Source organism: Balaenoptera physalus, assembly GCF_965194825.1.
Source record: "Balaenoptera physalus genome assembly, chromosome: 8".
In the NCBI taxonomy this organism is placed as follows: domain Eukaryota; kingdom Metazoa; phylum Chordata; class Mammalia; order Artiodactyla; family Balaenopteridae; genus Balaenoptera; species Balaenoptera physalus.
In genome coordinates, this window is record NC_138887.1 from 121,524,220 (window position 1) to 121,543,828 (window position 19,609).

At 39.4% G+C, this 19,609-nt stretch overlaps 1 protein-coding gene and 1 long non-coding RNA gene across 7 annotated transcripts in view; one reads left to right on the forward strand and one right to left on the reverse strand.

Moving 5' to 3' along the window:
- The window catches only part of DPP6 (dipeptidyl peptidase like 6), a 1,128,731-nt gene that overhangs the window by 831,481 nt on the left and 277,641 nt on the right, over positions 1-19,609 (forward strand). For all 6 annotated transcript variants that reach the window (XM_082473772.1, XM_082473771.1, XM_082473774.1 and 3 more), the window contains exon 5: positions 9,467-9,541. In XM_082473772.1, coding sequence (XP_082329898.1) covers positions 9,467-9,541 — 75 coding nt within the window. The remainder of the gene's footprint in view (positions 1-9,466; positions 9,542-19,609) is intronic.
- LOC309666401 overlaps positions 1-19,609 on the reverse strand; it is a 445,852-nt gene that overhangs the window by 136,969 nt on the left and 289,274 nt on the right. The window lies entirely within an intron of this gene.

Below are 19,609 nucleotides of genomic sequence, written 5' to 3' on the forward strand. Positions count from 1 at the left end.
TTTATCAACCACTCCTAATAAAAACTCCAGGTAAGATAAGAATAAAAACTGCTTAAATATGGTGAAGACTATTTATCACAAACCAACTAGCAGTGAAAACATTTCTAAATGGCAAACAATAAAACCATTTCAATTACAGTCAGGAAGTAATAGTCAACATCATCATTAATATTTAATATGTTCTTAGAGATCATGGGAAATGCAGTATACAAACAAACTACATGATTGGAATAGGAACTGGGAAAAAATTATATCCCTTTTTCTGATAACATAATTCTATCTTAAAAAACCTAACAGAGATTAGTTTTTAAAAACTACTGCAGTTAATGAGAAAATTTATTAATATGGCTAAATACAAAAATACATAAATAAATCAATGCCTTCTGTCTTCATTAACATAAGTATCTAGAAGTAGAAATGGAGAAGATACTCCATTCACAATAAGAACAAAAACTATAAAAAGACCTAGAATAAATCTAAGAACAGCATAAAAGAATAAGCAAACTATAAAATCTTGTTGACGATTTGGTAAAAAAATTAAAGATACCATGTAATCTTAGGTGAGAGTATAGTATTTAAAATGTTAATTCTCTTAAGATTGATATAAAACTTTAACATAATCCTAATTAGAACTTTGAAAAAAATTAGTGTTGAACATTTGATAAAATATTTTAATTGACATATATGAGAATAAACACCTGAATGTAGCCACAGAAAGTTTCAAAATATATGGTAACATGTACTCCTTTACCTGATACTAAAACACATAATAAACACATTGTACTCAACTCAATCACAGTAATAACTAATACTACTAATAATAGCTGATAGCACCAGGCATTGTAATTATGTCAATTGAATTTCACATCAACCATGATATTATCTCCATTTTACAGAGGCCCAGAGAAGCTAAGAAATGTTCTAAATTTCACATAGTAAATGTTCCAAGCAGAGTGTGACTCACAGGCTCTTTGACCCCAAAGTATAAGCTTAAAACCATAAAATTTTGCATAGGAGTAGCCTAGAGAGCAGTAAAAGACCAAATAATTCAGAAGTGGGATTCAATATAAAGGGTATTTGATATATAAAAATCATTGGGGGAGATGATCACATAATTAGAAAACAATATGAGCATAACTTAACTCTTTATCTACAAGGAAATAATGTCTCATTTCACAGGCATACAAAATTAATTTCCAATTGTATTAAAGATATAAATGTTGAAAAGAATCTATCATTTGGTTTAGTACAAAAGAGAGAAAATTTTTTAAATGGGAAATCCAGAAGCTCTAAAAAAGATAGCCTTATTTAACTTACCATAAAAGAGCTTTAAGTTTCAAAATTTAAAAAGGCAGAATTGGTGGAAAAATAATGGACAATATTTGCAATCCAGGTAACAAATAAAAGGCTAATATCTACAGTCTACAAGGAGCTCTTTCAAATTGATCAGAAAAAGACAAATAATCCAAAATAGACAAAACATTGCAGAAACATCCCTCAGACAAACCTGAAACCAAAGCCTACTTTGCTTGGGAAAATGTATCTTTGATTCATAGTCTTGATGCAAATGTTTAGGAAACGTGCTAAGTGAGTTTTGCATCCATTATTTGCACCTGGTGAAAAGGTGGACATACAGCCTATAATTTCCACACCCAGGGGGCATGGGGACTGAGATTGTTAAAAATGAGTGAAACTCTACCTAAGAATGGCAGTGATGAGCTTCTCAAACAGCCTAATGAAATTCTACCTGTCTCAAGTAATATCACTGGCAGCTGACCCTCTATCAAGAGATGTGACCTATGATGGTTTTCAAGTGTAGAAAGTTGCACTCTTTGCTGGCTTCTTTTGGTGTTATCTTTGTACCAGTAACATTATTGCCACTCTTATAACAACTGAGGATATAGTCATTCATTTATTCAGCAAATATTTACAGAGATTCTATTAAGTGCCGGTCACTGTTAGGCACTGGGAATACAATATGACAAAACAAACTAAAATTCTCTTCTCGACGTTTGGTCCTGGCTATGAGAGTATAAGATGATCATTCTTATACTCTCCTAACACAACTGTAGAACAGGGTAAAATATAGGGTAAAAATACAATTTTCATACGTTGGAAAACAGGCAGCTCACACGTGTGATCACTGAGAAAAGGAAAACAAATTAAATGAACCAAACAACCAGCTGATCTTCTGCATGAATGTTCTTGCTGGACTTCAGCACAAGGAGGAAGACAGAAGTCCTTCAGTCTTGCTGAGTTAAGGAGAAATCAGAGTTCATGTGGAAAAAAGATGGCTGCAATTTATGAAACAGACAACCCAAGAGGAGGAAGCTAACTAGAGGATACTTGAGAAATCTGCATAGTGTTCCCTTTGAGACTTTGGTTAATTGTTGATCTTTATTTATAAAACGTGGAACACCACAAGGCAGGACAAAATAAAGTTTCAAGTAAAGAGCAATTATAGGACACTTTAAGAGGAAAAATTCCCAGAGCTCATACATCACCAGGGATCATTTAAGTGTCTCCTGGCCATGAGATATTAAGCAGAGACTCCAGAAGAGCAACTCCTTAAGAATGAGGCTCACCTAGCCTCAAAAATCATGGTTATTGTAGAACAGCCTTTAAAACATCTTCAAAACAAAACTGAAAGAACTAAATTAGTCCACAAGTAATTAACTGCCTGTCATAAAAAGTCCAGCATTCTTTGAAGGAGCACAAAAAAAATCCAAGATTCAACAAGAGAAAATTCAAAATATCTGGTGTTATTTCTTAAATTACTATATATACAAAGAGGCACAAAAATGTGACCCATAATAAGGAGAAAAATCAGTCAATAGAAACAGACCCACAAATAACAGAGATAATGGGATAGCAGAAAAAGACATTAAAACTGCTGAGATAAATATGTTCCAAATGCTCAAGAATATAAAGAAAACCATGAATATAGTGAAGAGAAATTGAAGATTGTAAAATACCCAAATAAAATTTCCAGAGATGAAAAATAAAATATAAAAATTTAAAAGTCCAGATTAATAGCCGATTAGACACCATGGAAGGAAAAAGTAAATTAAACTTTAACTAATAGCAATACAAACTATCCAAAATGAAGAACAGAGAGGAAAAAGACCTAAAAAAAACCCAAACAGAGTCACAATGACTTGTTGAACAATATAAAGTGGAGTAAGATACTTGTTATTAATGCCCCAGAAAGAGAAGAGAGAAAAGACAAAACACTTTTGAAGAAATAGTGACTGAATTTTTACCACATGTGGTATAAAAATTCAATAAACCCTGACCATAATAAACATAAAGAAAACCACACCAAAGCAAGTTACACTATGATAATCAAGTTTTGAAAACCAGTGAAAAATAGAACACCTTAACGGCAGCCAAAGCAAAGAGACATTTGTACAGAAGAACAAACATAAGTGTGACAACAGACTGGTCACCAGACGCTATGCAAGCCAGAAGAGAATGGAGTGACACCTTTAAGGTACTGGGAGAAAAATAAAACTGTTAATCTAGAATTCTATATGCAGCAAAAGTACCTTTCAAAAATAAAGATAAAATAAAGTATTCAGAGATAAAATCCAAGATAATTCATTGGCCATGTACCTGCACACTGAGAAATTTAAAGGACATTCTTTGGAGTAAGAAAGTTTTTACCAGATGAAGAGTTGGGTCTACATAATAGAGTGACAAGTGCCAGGAATGATAAATATGGTCAATGTGTGGCTAGGCTTTTGATGGAAATTTAGGTAAAATGAATTAACTAGTTCTGAAAAAAAATACATCTATCTTTTTATAAAAGGGTTCTTTAAATGTGAAATATATCCAGCTCCTCTTAATGTTATGTAACCTTATGTAAGATTTCTGAACCTTTTCTCCTACTCTAAAAATTGACATAAGAAACACCAACATACACACCTAAAATCTTTGGAACATGTTGTAACTTTCTCAAGCATGTCACACAGGGGCAGAAAGCTGATCCAATATAGAATGGAAAATAACTGCAGTATAAAGGACAGATTTTCCTCATATCCCCATGTTCATTATGTACACAAGCTCCCCTTATTACTCCTAGAGGATTTTAAGATTAGTTTTAAAAAGCAAGACCCAACTATAAGCTATCTATGATATCTACCTTAAATATAAAGACATAGGTTAAAATTAAACGGTTGTAAAAAGATATACCATGCAAACACTAACCAAAGTAAAGCTTGAATGGCTATACTAATATCAGACAAAGTAGACTGCAGAGCAAGGGATATTACCAGAAATAAAAAGAAAGATTTCATAATGATAAAGGAGTCAGTTCATTAAGAAGACATGAGAATCCTGAAGGTGTATTCAACTAGCAACAGAGCTACAGTTCTTCAAGCAACAATTGCTTGAACCAAAAGCAGAAATGGACAAATCCACAGTTGTAGGTGGTGATTCAAACAATCCTCTCTTAGTAATTGATAGAACATGTAGAAAAAAAGCTTAGTAAGCATACAGAAAGTCTTGAAAACACAATTAACCAACTGACCTGACATTTGTAGATCACACCACTCAAGAGCAGAGTACATATTCTTTCTGAGTGCACATGGGATATTTACCATGATAGACCATAGTCTGGGCCATTAAAATAGCCTCAATATATTTCAAAGCTTGGAAATTATACAAAGTATGTTCTCTAACAAATACAAAATTAAACTAAAAACCGATAGCAAAAAACAAAATCTGGAAAATATGCTGATGATTAGAAATTAAACACCATACTTCTGAATAAAAAATTGGCCATGGAAATTAGAGAATAGTTTGAAATAAATGAAAATAAAAATACATAATATCAAAATATACGGTATGCAGCTAGGCAGTATATTTAAAGAGAAATTTATAGCTTTAAGTGCTTATATCTAAGCTTTCACCATAAGAAACTAGGGAAAAAAGAAGAAAAAGTAAACCTAAGTACACAAAAGAAAGGTAATAAAGAGAAGAAATCAACCATATAGAAAACAGAAAAAATAGAAAAACTAAAGAATACTCAAAGCTGTTTTTTGGAAAAGATTAATAAAATTGATGAAGAACAAAGACAAAGGACAAAACAACCAATATCAGGAACGGAGGCGAGACCATCACTACAGATATTACAAGGATAATAGAAAATATTTTGAACAGCTTTCTATCAATAAATTTGACAATGCAAATGAAACAAATAAATGCTTGAAAGACACAAATTATCACAGTTCACTGAAGATGCAGCTGGCAATCTGAATAGTCCTATGTTGACATAAAAAATCTAATTAATAGTTTAAAACCTCCACATATAGAAAATTCAAAGCCCAAATGTTTCCACTGGTGAATTCTAGCAAACATTTAAGGAAAACATAATACTGATTCTACACAAACCCATAAAACAAATAGAAGAAGAGGAGGAATAATTTCCCAAATTATTTCTTGGAGCAGCACTACTCTGAAATAAAAACCAAGCAAAGATATTGCCAGAAAAGAAAACCACAATTTTCCCCATGAACACAGGTTCAAAAATACTCAACAGAATATTAGCAAATCACATCTAGCAATATATAAAAGGGGTGACACAACATGGCCAAATAGAGTTTATCCCAGGAATGCAAGTTTGGTTTAACGTTTAAAAATCGAACAATGTAATTTACCATATTGACAGATTTTAAAAAGCTAAACAACCTAATCATCTCTCAATAATGTAGAAAAAGCAACTGAGAAAATGCAACATTCATTATAACATTCAACATTTATTATAAAAACTCTGAGGAAACTGGAAATAGATAAGAATATCTTCAACCTGATTAAAGGCATCTACAAAAAAAATGCACCACTAATATCACACTGAATAGTGAAGAGTGAATGCCTTCTTCATAAGATCGGGAAAAGGTGAGGTGTCCACTCTCATGACTTCTACACGGCATCGTACTGGCAATTCCCTAGAGTGTAATTGGCTATAAAAAGAAGCAAAAAGCATCCAGTTAGGAAAGGAAGGAGAAAACTCTCCACAGGGGAGAAAAATGATTATGTAGAAACTTCTAAGGAATCTATCAAAAAGTACCCACAATTAATGTAATTTACCAAGGTTGCAGAGCATAAGGTCAGGGTACCAAAGTCTGTTATATTTCTGTAAGCAATAAACAACTGGATATTGAAATTAAGATATACATGTGTATTTTATTTATATGTATATGTATAAAATATCAATAATACTAAATACTTAGGGATAACTTTAACAAAATATGGACAAGATCTGCGTGCTGTAAACTACAAAACATGACCAAGAGAAATTAAACATTCTTTTTGGAGAAAGCCCTCCTTTCAAGGAGCTTACATTCTAATGAAGGAGACAGGAAATAAATAAATAAATGTAAAATATATTTTATTTTAGATAATTATTATTCTAGGGAAATAAGGAAAGAGAGTTATAAAAATTTAGAGCCCAGCCTGTTAAAGTTTGTAGATATAATGGCTATTCAAGGACATGGAAGTCCTCACGCAAAAGATGACTTTTGAGAAAAAAGAAGAAGTGAAAATCTAGAGTTTCAGGTAGAGAGAAGAGCAAACACAATGTCCTTGAGACAGCAGTGCCTGGCTTGCTCTGAGAAGGTGTGGACACTGGTGAGATGGGAGAGAGAGCTGATGGGAACCCTGGCCAGGCAGGGCTAGTGCTCAGTCAGAACTTTGACTTTTACTGTGAGTGTGATGGGAGGCTGTGTGGGTGGGCTTCAAGCAAGGCGCAGTATCATGATTTACATATTTAAAAGCTGGCCCTGGCCCCTGTGGCTAGCACAGACTGCAGTGAGGCAAAGACAGAACCTGGGGATGCAGCTGGAAGGTCACTGCAATAGCTCAAGAAAAAAAGGCCCATGCCTTAGACTGGGGTGGTGGCAGCAGGGAAGGAAGTGTTCTGAGTGTCCTTTAGTGGTAGACCAGCAGGGCTCTCTGATCAACTGGATCTCAGGTGTGTAAGACAGAGAGAAAGAAAAGATGGCTAAGAGTTTGGCCTGAGCAGCTGAGTGAATGGGGTTGCAACATCTGAGATGAGCAAGAAGCTGCCAGGAGCTGCAGGGGGGGGGGGATGGGATGTGAGGGGCTTGGTTTTATGCACGTTGACATGAGGTGCCCATTTGATATCCAAGTGGAGAGATGTCAGGGAGGCAGTTAGATAGATGAGTCTGAAGGTCTAGGTCAAGTCCAGACCAGGTTGGGAGATGTGGACAGAGACTTCACTGTTGGAATCCTCAGCAGGTACATGGATTTTTAGCCATAGAAGAGTAAAGAGGTCCAAATAGTGAGTGTTGGACACTCCAGGATTCAGAGGTCAGAGGAACCAAGGGGACCTGCAAAGGGGCATGAAAACAAGCGGCAAGGGAAGTAAGAGAGAAACCAGGTGTACCCTGGCTGCCAAGTGAAGACGGGGTTTGGGAGGAGACAGTGGTCAGTGGCGCCAAGTACGGTGAGAGCTGAGGAATTAGCACGACATTTAGCGACTGAGCCTCTGGTAACCTTGAGAAGAGGGGTCTTGGTCGAGGTGGGGTGAAAACATGATAGGAGCGAGCTTAAGAGAGAATGGGAGAAAACTCAGCATAGGAGATACTTTCAAGGAGATGTGGATAGACAGTTCTCTGAAGATAAAATCCACATTGCCTAAAACATCTCCAGTGGGGATCGAATGTAAGCAGAGAAATAAACCAAGCTATCAGTGAGGCACCACTTCACACCCATCAGAGGGTCAAGATGGAAGAAAATACAGTGACTTCTTGCTGCCAAGGAAGGGAAGAAAGGGGGCATTCCTACATCCGTAGAGAGAGTGTTCATTTCAAGAACAATTTTGAAAAGAAATTTGGCAATATCTATTTAAATTTTTAAAAAACTTATACATCATCAATTCTCCCCTTAGAAATCTACCCTGTAAAATAATTAAAATAATCATACACACACCAGTAAAGATATACGGATGAGGACCCTTATTACAACGATGTGTGTAATAACAGCAGACTGGAAACACGTCACAGTTGACCCTCATCATTCACGGCTTCCATATTTGCAGATTCGCCTTGTGCTAAAGTTTATTTGTGACCCCCAAGTTAATACTCAGGGTGCTTCTGCAGTCATTCTTGGACACGTGCATAGTGGCAGAATATTGGAGTTGTCCATTGTCTTCTGGTGTCAAATCTCATACTATAAACAAGTATTCTTTTTGTGGTCTATGTAGTGCCAAGTTTTTCACATTTTTGTGATTTTTATTGGTGAGTATGCTGTTTAAAATGGCTCCCAAGAATAACGCTGAAGGCCTGTCTTGTGTTCCTAAACTCAAGAAGGCTGTGATGTTGTTTATCTTACAGAGAAAACACGTGATAATGAGCTTCATTCAGGCACAGGCTATAGTGTTGTTAGCCATGAGTTCTGTGTTGATGAAAGCAATATATACTCAGTAAGACGTCTTCAAACAGAAACACACCTAAGACAAGGTTATGTATTGACTGGTTGACAAAAACACTGTGACCAGAGGCTCACAGGCACCTAACTCTGCATTCCCCTAGGAACAGGATTTGTGGAGACTTTCTAGAATGTAACTACCATGAATAACAAGAACCTTCTGTAACTACCCTTTAATAAGGACTGAGTGAATGAAGATATAGCCACACCATAGAATAGTATGCAAGCTTTAAAGAGCACTCATTCAGGCTAAACCTTAAGTTATTGTTACGTGAGAAAACTAAGGTGAGCGTTGTGTAAGGTGACGTCATTTTTAGCTGTAGTTATACATCTGATGCTTGCGTGTGGTCCTATGATCGTTTGTAGAGTGTTACACGCCAAGTTGACAATATAAGGCTCGCTCTAGTGGGTATGAGGGTCTGTACAGCAGTGGGAGTGCATCAGAGAAGACGGGCAAGTTGAAGGGAAACACAGCATTTTCGATGATTTCATTTATGTAAAATTCCCTGTGTGCTCTGAAGAAATTTGAAAGAAGAAATGATAGCCCTCTATCCACTGACTTGTGGGTCAGAATCCATGAAGGTGAAGAGCACGTTGCCAAATCATGTGTGGAATGTGATTCTATTTTAGGAACAAATCTGCTTAATATAAGTTCTAAGTATAAGAATGAGCAAAGGAAAGTGTGTTTAAAGATACAGAGAGATTGGGAGTCTTGTGTGAAAAGGTTATTTGTTTTTATGTTTATTTCTACTGATTTCTTTCAGCAGATACAATATGTTTTGTTGAAATTTGAAAAAACTACAAATAAAATGTAAAATAGCATTAATTAACTGAACACTATTTGGTTAACAAAAAAAGGATATAGCCATTTTTAATAGACTTTAGCAAGTTGGCTCCGTACTAATTTTATTAGCAAATTTTGAAAATGGCGCCACAGGCACAGTTTCACTACAAGATTTTGAGTTATGTTATACGTAATACTTTAAAATTCTTTGTTCTTTGTATTTTCTTTTAGGAATCGTTAAGAGCTGTCAGATACGAAATATCTCCAGATAGAGAGTATGCTCTTTTTTCATATAACGTGGAACCAGTGAGTACTACTCTTTTCTATTTGTAAAAAAAAAAAATGTTTCTTTATGCTAATACCTTATTAAGTATTTTTCCTTGACTCTCTATTCTTAGTGATCTTTGAATCCTGTAGTAGTTGGTGGGTCCTGGTTAGTCTCTTTCTATGCCACACTGCCACCTAGGAGAGAGGAAAGGTATGAAAATCTTTTTGGCAGAGAAAAAAAGAATCACTACTTTTAGGGCCTGTTTCATAGGATTTTCTTGGTGAGATGGTGAGAAGTTGTCTTTTTATAGAGATTTATTTTACCCTTTCGTGCAATTATTTTTCTTGCCATTTTTCTCAGTCACGCCATACATTCTATCCTAAGAACAAAAAGTGAATGCCAGGTTCTCCCTAAATTAAAATCAGCTGTTATTGATATCCTAGCCATCACAGTATTCTAGAGAAGACTTGAACTATCACTTTCATTATATAAACCCCTGTTTTAAGCACTTTCTATGTGAGTTTCCCATAAAATTTCACCAGAATTTTGTATAAAATCTCACCCTGGTCTTTAGTGGCAGCCTGAAACTCAGACTTTTTTTTTTAACATACTAATATTTTAGAATTCATTTTGGCTCTTTAAATGAGCAAGAAGGTGACATGTATTTGTGTAAGTGAAACAGATGTTCAGCTTGTAAGAGATAGCAGCTTTAGAAATGTGCATCAGTGGAACTTTATTCTCTGGCAAATAAAATGTAGAATTCCACTGCCTTTTTAGTTCTCTTGAGACTATTCTAATTAGAGTTTGGTGAAGCTTCTGTGAGATGTAATGGTACCTGCGTCATCATTCAGGGCTGAGTAGCTCCTTGGTGAGTTTGAGAGAATCTTCTTCCCCTGGCATGAGACAGCCCAGCTTGTTAAGTTACATGCCAACGAGGAAGCTGGGGTGTTTGCCTAGAGATGCAACTCTAATTCTAGAAATTTTAGAATTTCTTCTAAAAGTTACTTGTTGACAGCTGGATTATTTCTTGGAGATTTCAGTCTCAATTAAAATTTCAGTTGCAGAGTTACTCTTCCAAAAGTAGATCTTTTTTTAATTCTCTATCTTAAATTTTCCATTTACTAGTTTTTTAAATGTACGTTATGTAAAAGTTTTCTTTTTATCCATCTGAATCCTTTGGAACAACTGGTCAGCTTTATCTGTTTGATCAGGGAAGTCAGTGAATGTAATGTACTGAAAACCAACTTTTAGCTTTGGGACTCTGCACGTCCTACACCCAGCCCTACATACCTCTAAGCGAGATGTCCATGCTCAGAGTATTCCAGCTCCTTTCACCACCCGTGGAAGCTAGCAAAAATGTAGCCTCCACCCCTGAATAAGAGAAAAATCCCAGTAGATATTTGAAGGACTTTCATAGGAATGGGGTGATGAATTTGTTCTGGGTTGCTCCAGGGAGACAAAACCAACACCTGAGTGAGAAAAGCATAAAAAGACAGATTTCAGGTCATCTTACCAGAGAATCTTTTAATGATGAGAGGATCGCAGCAGTGGGATGAGTTACCTTGTTTGGTAATGAGTTTCCTGCTCCTCAAGACTTCAAAACAAAGTTTTATATTTGTTCTTCAGAATCTTTTAGAAGAGATTCTCCCATCTGCTCATTTGGAGTACGTTGATCTAACCTAGGACCCTATGTTCTGTCCATCGTAGAATTCTCTACCATCCTCCTCCTTTCTCCCAATGCTCCTCTGGAAACTGCGCCCTGGGATCCCATTGCCACCGATAACCATTTAGGGAAAGAACATTTTACTAAATCTGAGTCTTCACCACGCAGAACGCTGGCTGTAAACAAGAACCTTGACTAACCCTTTCTCCCTGTTCACCGTCCCTTGGCCTTTGCAGTAGAACTGTGTTCAGTTTGTTTTCTCAACTGAGGGAAAATGTAAAAAATTTGGAGTGGATTCAGCTATATTTTAAACTATAAAAATGATTAAAGTATTGAAAATGCGTGCTATGTAAAAAAAATCTATAGAAATGGATACTTTTAATGTGAATCAAAGAAGTAACCCTAGTTTCAAGTACTGAGCAGTTACTGTACACATGACTATGCAAGCAAGTAGTCTGTATTGTGTATTTCTTCCTTTCAGTTATTCAGACTAATTGCCGTGTTGCATCAGTTCCCAGCAGTTTGACATAAACTAGTTTTATTTGCCCATTTTTACGTTGTCAGCTGTTCAAAGAGCAGGGAGGTCTTTTTATTTCCTGTCTCCACGTGGCCCTCAGGACCTGGCCCAGGACCATGTGTGTATATTTGGTGCTGAACCGATATGTTTGTGGCATTATCCTCTCTCTGAACTTTTTAGCTCTGGATTAGGATTCAAAGTGACTTTATGTACTCTTAAGTCCTTGAAATTTTATCAAATACACAAAAAGATAAAATTATGTCATGAAAGGAAGAGACCTTATTTGTGAAACATCTTAGTAACAGCCCATGTTTATTCTGGAAATGGGGGATCATGGTAATTAGCATACCTTTTTTTCCTACTAAACTCTTCTAATTTTATTAAATCTATAACTTAGTTAACATCCTTAAGCATCTACAAATTAGCTAATTTTAACTATGTCAACCCTATGCTTTTTTAATGGTCTCAAAAGTACCCTTTTTAAAAATGTAAAAAGTTATCAATTAGATTGGAGAAAGAGTAAACCCAAGCACAGTTTTCCATTTTTTCCAGGCATTAGATACCTATAGATTCATTAATGTCTCTGGAATTGGAAAATAATAAACAATATCATGTTTTATTTATGTGGCACCAGTCCTGTAGTTTGCAAAATGTGTTTATTTACATTATCTCATTTCTGCTGGAAAGACCATTCCTGCCCCAAAGAGCCAGTGTTTCCTAACTGAGTGTTACTTTGTTTTTTTATGTATAGAACTTCTAGCTTTTCTCAATGTATAGCTTCTTAAGGGTTCTCTTGAAACCAGCTAGACATTGGGGGGGGATAGTAATTTTTTTACTTTTAATTTGAAAACTATATGAACTATACTTACTAAACTATACTAATAGGGGTAAATTCCCTTAAAACAAAGTTATCTAATTAGAGCAGCCATGTTCCTTCATATCAAAGTATATCTGGCAAATGTTAAAAGTTTGTAAAACTCTTTAGGGAGGAGGAAAAAAAATTTAAACTGTGGTATCTTAGAGCATGTACAAATATTCATACATTCTGTGACTTTCAAAGAGGAAAGAGAAATCATATCTGGAAAATGTTCCTCCTTAGAGATTATTTCCTGAAAGAGCCCGTGAACATTTGTGACAGTTTTTGTTGCAGTGTTTAGAAGAGATCATCAGGGTGATCGTTCTTAAAACCCGTGGAACATTGTTCTGATCCCAATAAAATCTTGCCCAACATCTGATCTAAATAAAATCCCAGTCACACAGTCATGGAATTAGCAAAGGGAGTTTGTGTATATCAGCTTATCTCTTTTAGCTACCTGTTGCTACATAACAAACTACCCCAAAACGTAGTGGCTTGAGGCAAACAACATTAACAATTCCACGGTTCCCGTGGGTCAGAAATCTGGGCTCAGGTTAGCTGGATCCTTGGATGCCAGGTCTTTCATGGGCTGGAATCCAGGTGTCATCTGAGCTGCAGGCTCACCTCAAGGCTCGACTGGGGAAGGACTCGCTTCCGAGTTTACCTGTATGATTCTTGACAGGGCTCCGTTTTTCATGGCCATTGGGTTTCTCATTGTCCCAGAGACTGTCCCCAGGTCCTTGCACCATGGGGCTCACCATGGGACAGAGCAGCAGGCAAGAGGAGCCCAGACAGTGTCAGCAGGATGGAGGTCACAGTGTTTGTGACCTTATGTTCCCTCACTGTCACCAGAGTCCATTTGTGAGAAGTGAGTCCCTATGTCCAGCCCGCTGGGAGAGGGGATTCACAAGAGAGTGAACACCAGGCGGGGGAGATGGTTGAGAGCCTTTCCAGGAGCTTCCTATGACACCATCAGAGCCTAAGAAAGTAGAGCTGCTCATTTATGTTGCACTAAGTGAGCCTACAGTCTGCTGAAAGGACATGATATATCTGCTTAAAGAGTATAATGAGTTCCTTCCTTCCTTACGTGGCTCCCAAAGTTCCAAGAAGTTAGAGAAGCCAGGAGGTGTGATTATAGCCTCTAGAGAGAGCTCTGTTTGGGGCAGGAAAACCAAGTTCTCATCGGTCCTCTGCAAGTGACTTGCTGATGACCTAGGATGGCCCAGACTTCTGTGATTCTTCCGTCAGAGAAATGGAGATGCTGTCATGTTCATTAGTGACTTAGGGATATTATGAAACCGACATGGAGGATCACTTAGCTATCTGGGTTACTGTGTAAATTAAATTCATGATATAAGAAGATGCCCAACCCAGACCTTGAATACAGTGGGGTTCTATCCATGTAATTTCTTGTTATTATTTTAGTTTTTTATTATTATATTTTCAAGCTTGGTGGAATGCTATGTAAATCCAGGGAAGTGCAGTATTCCTATGATTCTCTTGGGAACCCAAATGAAAACATACTATTTTTTTTTAATGCTATCTACTTCTGGAGTCTCAAATTTAGCAATAAAATTAGAATACAGTGAGAAATCATTAGGCCATTAAATATAGATATATTTCTCTTGCATTACTGGTACATATTTTAAAGAGTTTTTTTAAAGTTTTGTGCTGAAAAAGGAGAGTGTACAAAGAAATATTATTATGTTCTTTCTGTCTTCTAAGGATTGCATATTAGTCGTTAGTGATGACACCGCTTACTAGTTGGGGAAGTTAATCAAATCATTTGTTATTCTAAATACAGGCTCCTGAAGGTGGCATTCGCATCCATACCCAGGTGTCGCTATTGTCAAGATTTTAAAAAATTTATTTTATTGAAGTATAGTTAATTTACAATGTTGTGTTAGTTTAGTTTCAGGTGTACAGCAAAGTGATTCAGTTACGTGTGTGTGTGTGTGTGTTAGTTTAGTTTCAGGTGTACAGCAAAGTGATTCAGTTACGTGTGTGTGTGTGTGTGTGTGTGTGTGTGTGTGTGTGTGTGTGTATTCCTTTCCACTGTGGTTTATCACAGGATACTGAATGTAGTTCCTGGTGCTCTACAGTAGGACCTTGTTGCTTATCCATCCTACATATAATAGTTTGCATCCGCTAATCCCAAACGCCCAGTCCCTCCCTCGCCCACCCCCCTTTTGTTAAGTTTTGTGTCTCTCAGCCCTCCCTAGTAACCCCTGCCTGTGGTCCATGGCACAGAGGCTCTGGAAATCCATGTGTGGGGCTTAATCAGCCTTGGGCATTTTTCCTTCCTACAGAGGCAGAAAGTGGCATTTTCCTTGGGTCTCTAGCACTTAAAACTTTGAACCAAGTCACAGACCTGCTCTCTCTTTGCTTTTCTCAGAGATGGATGGTAAGTGCTGGTGACACAGACGAGTCTGTGGTCCCTTGGCTTCCAGCATCTTTCCTCCTCAGTGGAGGGGGGAGGGGTGCACAGCCCCTAGGTGCTCAATTCCCACCCCCCCGACAGGCGTCCCGCTCAGACCTGAGAAAAGCTGATTTGATGCTGGAGCTTCTCACTGCAGGAATTTGAAGCCGTTTTCACATTTGAGAAATTGTTACCCTTTTCCTGCCCTTGTGGTGAGTTGATGTAGCCCATTTTGCCATCTAAGGGACCGTGAACTTTATAATTCACGTGGAGCTTGAAAAATAGCCAAACACAGACAAGTCTGATCGGGCCTGTTTGTTTTAAGGTGAACCGCAGCTGAATTCCAGAAACTCCAATGCAGCTGTCAGGGGGAGTTACCCATTTACCTATATCTATGAGAGTTAATTTTTAAAAATAACTTGAGGCTTTATAACCACAAGGGATTGGCTATAAATTATAGAACCCATACTTATGGACTGACATAACTCTATTACAGATCTTTTCATGTAATTCTGAGTATATGAGTTCCTATATTGCAACGAATGTAGTTATTGTTGTGTGCTTCTGATGTTTACCACCATCCAGCCCTTCCTCATTAGAAGAACTGATGGAATCTTTGCCCCGTCGTGACTAAGGGAAGTGAGTTTCTTAATTCTTCTGCTGTTGATCTTTTCTGCGTTGTCTGCCGAGCCTTTTCTGGGCCCGCCTCTGGGAACCAGCTGATCCCAGTGTTCTTGCTGGGTGAATCCCTTGCACATTTCCATGTGTCAAGGCTGAGGTCAGCATTGCAAGAAGGTCTCCGTCTCCCTCTGCAACTGCCCACAGGTCTAACTCTGGGGAGCAGGGTCTGGGTCACCGGCATTTCTGCGGCCTCTGGGATGGTAGGAGGTGGGACACACTGCCTCCGGGGTGGATGCTGTCCCAGAACCGCCTGGAAGAGCACCTCAGACCCCCACCAACAGTTCTCAGAAGCCCCTTTGTTCTGTGATTAAATGCAGGGTCTCAATTCCAACCATCTTCCCTCCAGCAGCAGAATTTATAATAGAAATTGCTCTCCTTGATTTGTTGGCACCTTGGTATTTTGCTCTTTAACTACTGAAGGCCCAGTTGTCTGTAATTCTTCCTCTGTTAGACCACTGAAAACTGTCGTATGCCTTTTGAAGTGTGTGTTCACATAGCTTGGGAAGCCCTGCTCGTGGTTGCACCAGGTTGTGAAAGTCCAACAGTTGGTCAGAGTTCTTGGGAGACTCTGAGGTGATGCCACGGCTCTGCTCACTGTCTTAGAAGACAGTAAATTCGTCCTTTGCCAGAAGTTTGGTCGTGGTTGGTGATTTTTGTTTGTTTTTGAAATTAAAGCTTCTTAGCATGTTTTTGGTTTGTTTGTTGTTGTCGTTGTGTTAACACGAAACTGGTTCAAAACACACACACACACAACTTTGGTTTTTTGTTTTGTTGTTTATTTTTATGCGTCATTCTATTCAAGTTTTAGAGCTAAATTTAAAAGCACAAAATTGGACATAGAAAAAATGCGACCCAAACGATGGTTCTTTTCTCAACAGAATGCAAACGTTGTTAAGGTAGTTGTGTGTGTGTGTGTGTTGTGTTGCTCTGGCTGGAGGGGAGAAAGAGTGTTGAACTGACCTGAAGCACTCCATGGGTCCAGAAGTGTAGTGATTAATATTGGGGGAGAGTGTCTGTAGGTGCTGGAAATACTTGTTTCTACCCTGGAGTGTCGTATAAAGAGGCTGTCCTGGCATAGCTACAGGCAGCAGGGAGTCCTGATGCGGCCGTGCGTGCAGGACTGGACGTGCAGTTTGAGTGGTTGTAACAACTGGTAGCCTGTGCGCTCTGACCTGTGGCGTGCCCTCTGACCTGGCACGCCCGGCAATTTAAGAGTAGCCCCTTAATTGACCTCTGTGCTTCTCCTCTGGCCCCTCTCCAGCCGGTCTCCCCAGCGTGGCCAGATAACCTTAAGACATCCGTAAATAGGATCACGTGGGTCTCTGTCCCCCTGGCTCTCACCTGGACTGGTGGCCTGCTCCAATTCACAGAGGCCCCAGGCCCCACCCCACACACGCCCCCGCCTGCTCTTCGCGGCCATGTCGCCTCCTCTGTGGTTCCACCATGCCACGCCCCTCCTGACCTCAGGACCTTTGAACTCACTGTGCCCCCTCCCACCCTCTCTGGAGCCTTCTTACCACAGGAAAGGGACACTTCGGGTGGAGGAAGAGGCTTGTTTGTCTGTAGGCAAAGTGGCGGCAGGATCATTGAGTTTCTTTTGATGCATCCTTTTATTTTTCCCAATAATGCGTAAGTGCGATGACAGGGGAGTGGGGGGTCTGAAGAGCCAAAAAGGACGAGCTGGCGTCTCAGCCCACTGGAAGAAAGCCTCACCTTGAACAGCTGGGGGATTAGCAGGCTCGTGGGGTTTGTCCCGATGAAGATGCCGTGAAGGCAGACCGCCAGGGACGTGCTTTTCCCCAGGAGCACTTTCCTGCCCAATCCCCAGTCCCCTGGTGTCATCTGGGGCTGGAATTCGTCAGGCGAGTGAAATTGGGAGTTAAGGGTGTTTTCAAAGGAGTGATTATCGTGATGGACCATGGAAACTCACCTGCTCATGGAGGGAAGTAAAGCCAGGAGGGGCCATGGATAGAAAGTGGGGGGGGGCGGTCTTTGGTCAGGTCAGAAACCTGGAGGGGAGGAAGGGTGAGCAAAGACAGCAGAAGGATCAAGTGTGCTTGTCAGAAAGCGCGTGTGAGATGCTGCAGGTCGTGCCTCACGGTGACAAGGTCAGTGGAAGAAAGAAAGACAGGTGAGGGGTCAGGGTGCTAACGGTATAGGACAGACGTACTGGAAGGTGGGGGGTGTGACCTGGGAGAGGAGGGAGGATTTAGGGGTGGGCGGCGGAAGGACATTTCTCCTACGTCTTCCAGCCCTTGGCACATGGGAAGGTGCGCGTGAGATGAAAGAGATGCTCTGTTGAAGAGAGGGCGTTGTGACCTGCCGAGAGCCTGGCGTCAGCGAAGGCGGGGGGAGGAAGGGACAGCTTTCAGGAAGAGACCACTAGTCAAAGGACGGGTGTCTCAGAGGACATGGTGGAGGGCTTGAGAAGCAGAGGGTGGTCCTGGCAGCGGATGCTGAGCGTCTGTGAAGAGAGGGTGCTGAGGAGGCGGCTGCGGCAGCTTCCGGGCGGCAGTGGTGGTGTTGTGCTGGTCCTTCCCAAAGGCCGCCAGCTGGAGGGGGTCTCTGCGCAATCTCCGTCAACCAGTGACGTTGGGTAATTAGTGACTGAAGAAATGGAAATGAGAAGAGTGGGTTTTCGGAGGGACACCGGGGGTAGGAAAGAGAGAACATTTAATTGCGTTTATTATAAATGGCCATCATTGTAATGTAGTGAGGGGAAAAAGAATGACTCAAATTCTTGGGAAAGATCTGTTCTTCATTCCAGTTTAGCAGTCCATTATTGTGGGTGAGCTCGTTAACAACAATTATAGGCAGAGACTCAGAGCTGATTAATATGGAACCGAGCCGCTGGGCCTTCCACACAACAATTAGGGCTCAGAGACTCTTACGGGGATCGTTATCTCTCCTTGGTGGTTAGAGCATTTTTATGTTACTTAAAACTTGAAGGAATTAATCATTGTTGTAAGTTAGGACCAATTCCATTTGTGATTTTCAGCTCCAACTGCCATCAAAGAAAATGATTTAACAGAATGTTATGAAGATGCCATTCAGAGTATTACCAATAGCACATACATCGCCATTTTAGTTCAGGGGTAAAATGAGACAACCCATTTCTAGAAGCAGGTTAGGACATGCTTTTGCTTTTTTTTCTAGGCAGCTAAACTTATTATTTTTATAATAACAGGTAGACTTTCTTGAATGTCATTTTCAAGAGTTTATTGGGTTGCCACTTCTTTCTTTGTGTTTCCCACAATAAGTAAGCTGTGTAATTAGAAAAACCCCGTGATACACTCCGTGCATGATACAGCAAGTACCTTGGGAATTTGGAATTTTATTAAACAGTAGGTTTTAATTTTCTGTAGTCTTTTTCCATCTTACTGGGTTTCTTTACTCTCCTGAGTGTTATTGTAGCAAACAAGAGAGGAAGTCTTCAGTGTTGCTCTGTCATGTGATAACACACACGAATATCCAGACTCGGCGGGTTTTACTGAGGCACCTGCTGTGGTGGGACTTCCGGCCAAGCCAGGAACCACAGTTTTTGAATCTGTAGAAATTAATGAGCAGAAGCGGTGCGTTGCTTGAAGCATTCCTAAGTTGGGTGCTACGCTGGGCCTTTCAGTGACTCGCCTCCACTGGATGGTGGTGCCAGCTTAACAGACGAAGTGTTGGTGTTTGCAGGATTTGTGTGTTTAAGTGTGTGCGCTTGTGTGTACATGCGTGTGAAGGGGTAGTAAATAATTTCCACTAAAGGTGAGAGAGGAGAGGGGGAGTGTACAGTGTTATTCTTCCAACAGCACCGCCATCTGTTGTGTAATTAAGAAGTTATAAACTAGAAAGTTAGTTATCCTTTTAAGCGGAAGGAGAGTGAGCTAGTCATCACCACTCCATAATCCAGCTCTCTACCTGACCTACGCACCACAGCGCTGAGAGGTTCTGAAATTTTTTTGGCTTCCGAAAAGCTACCAAA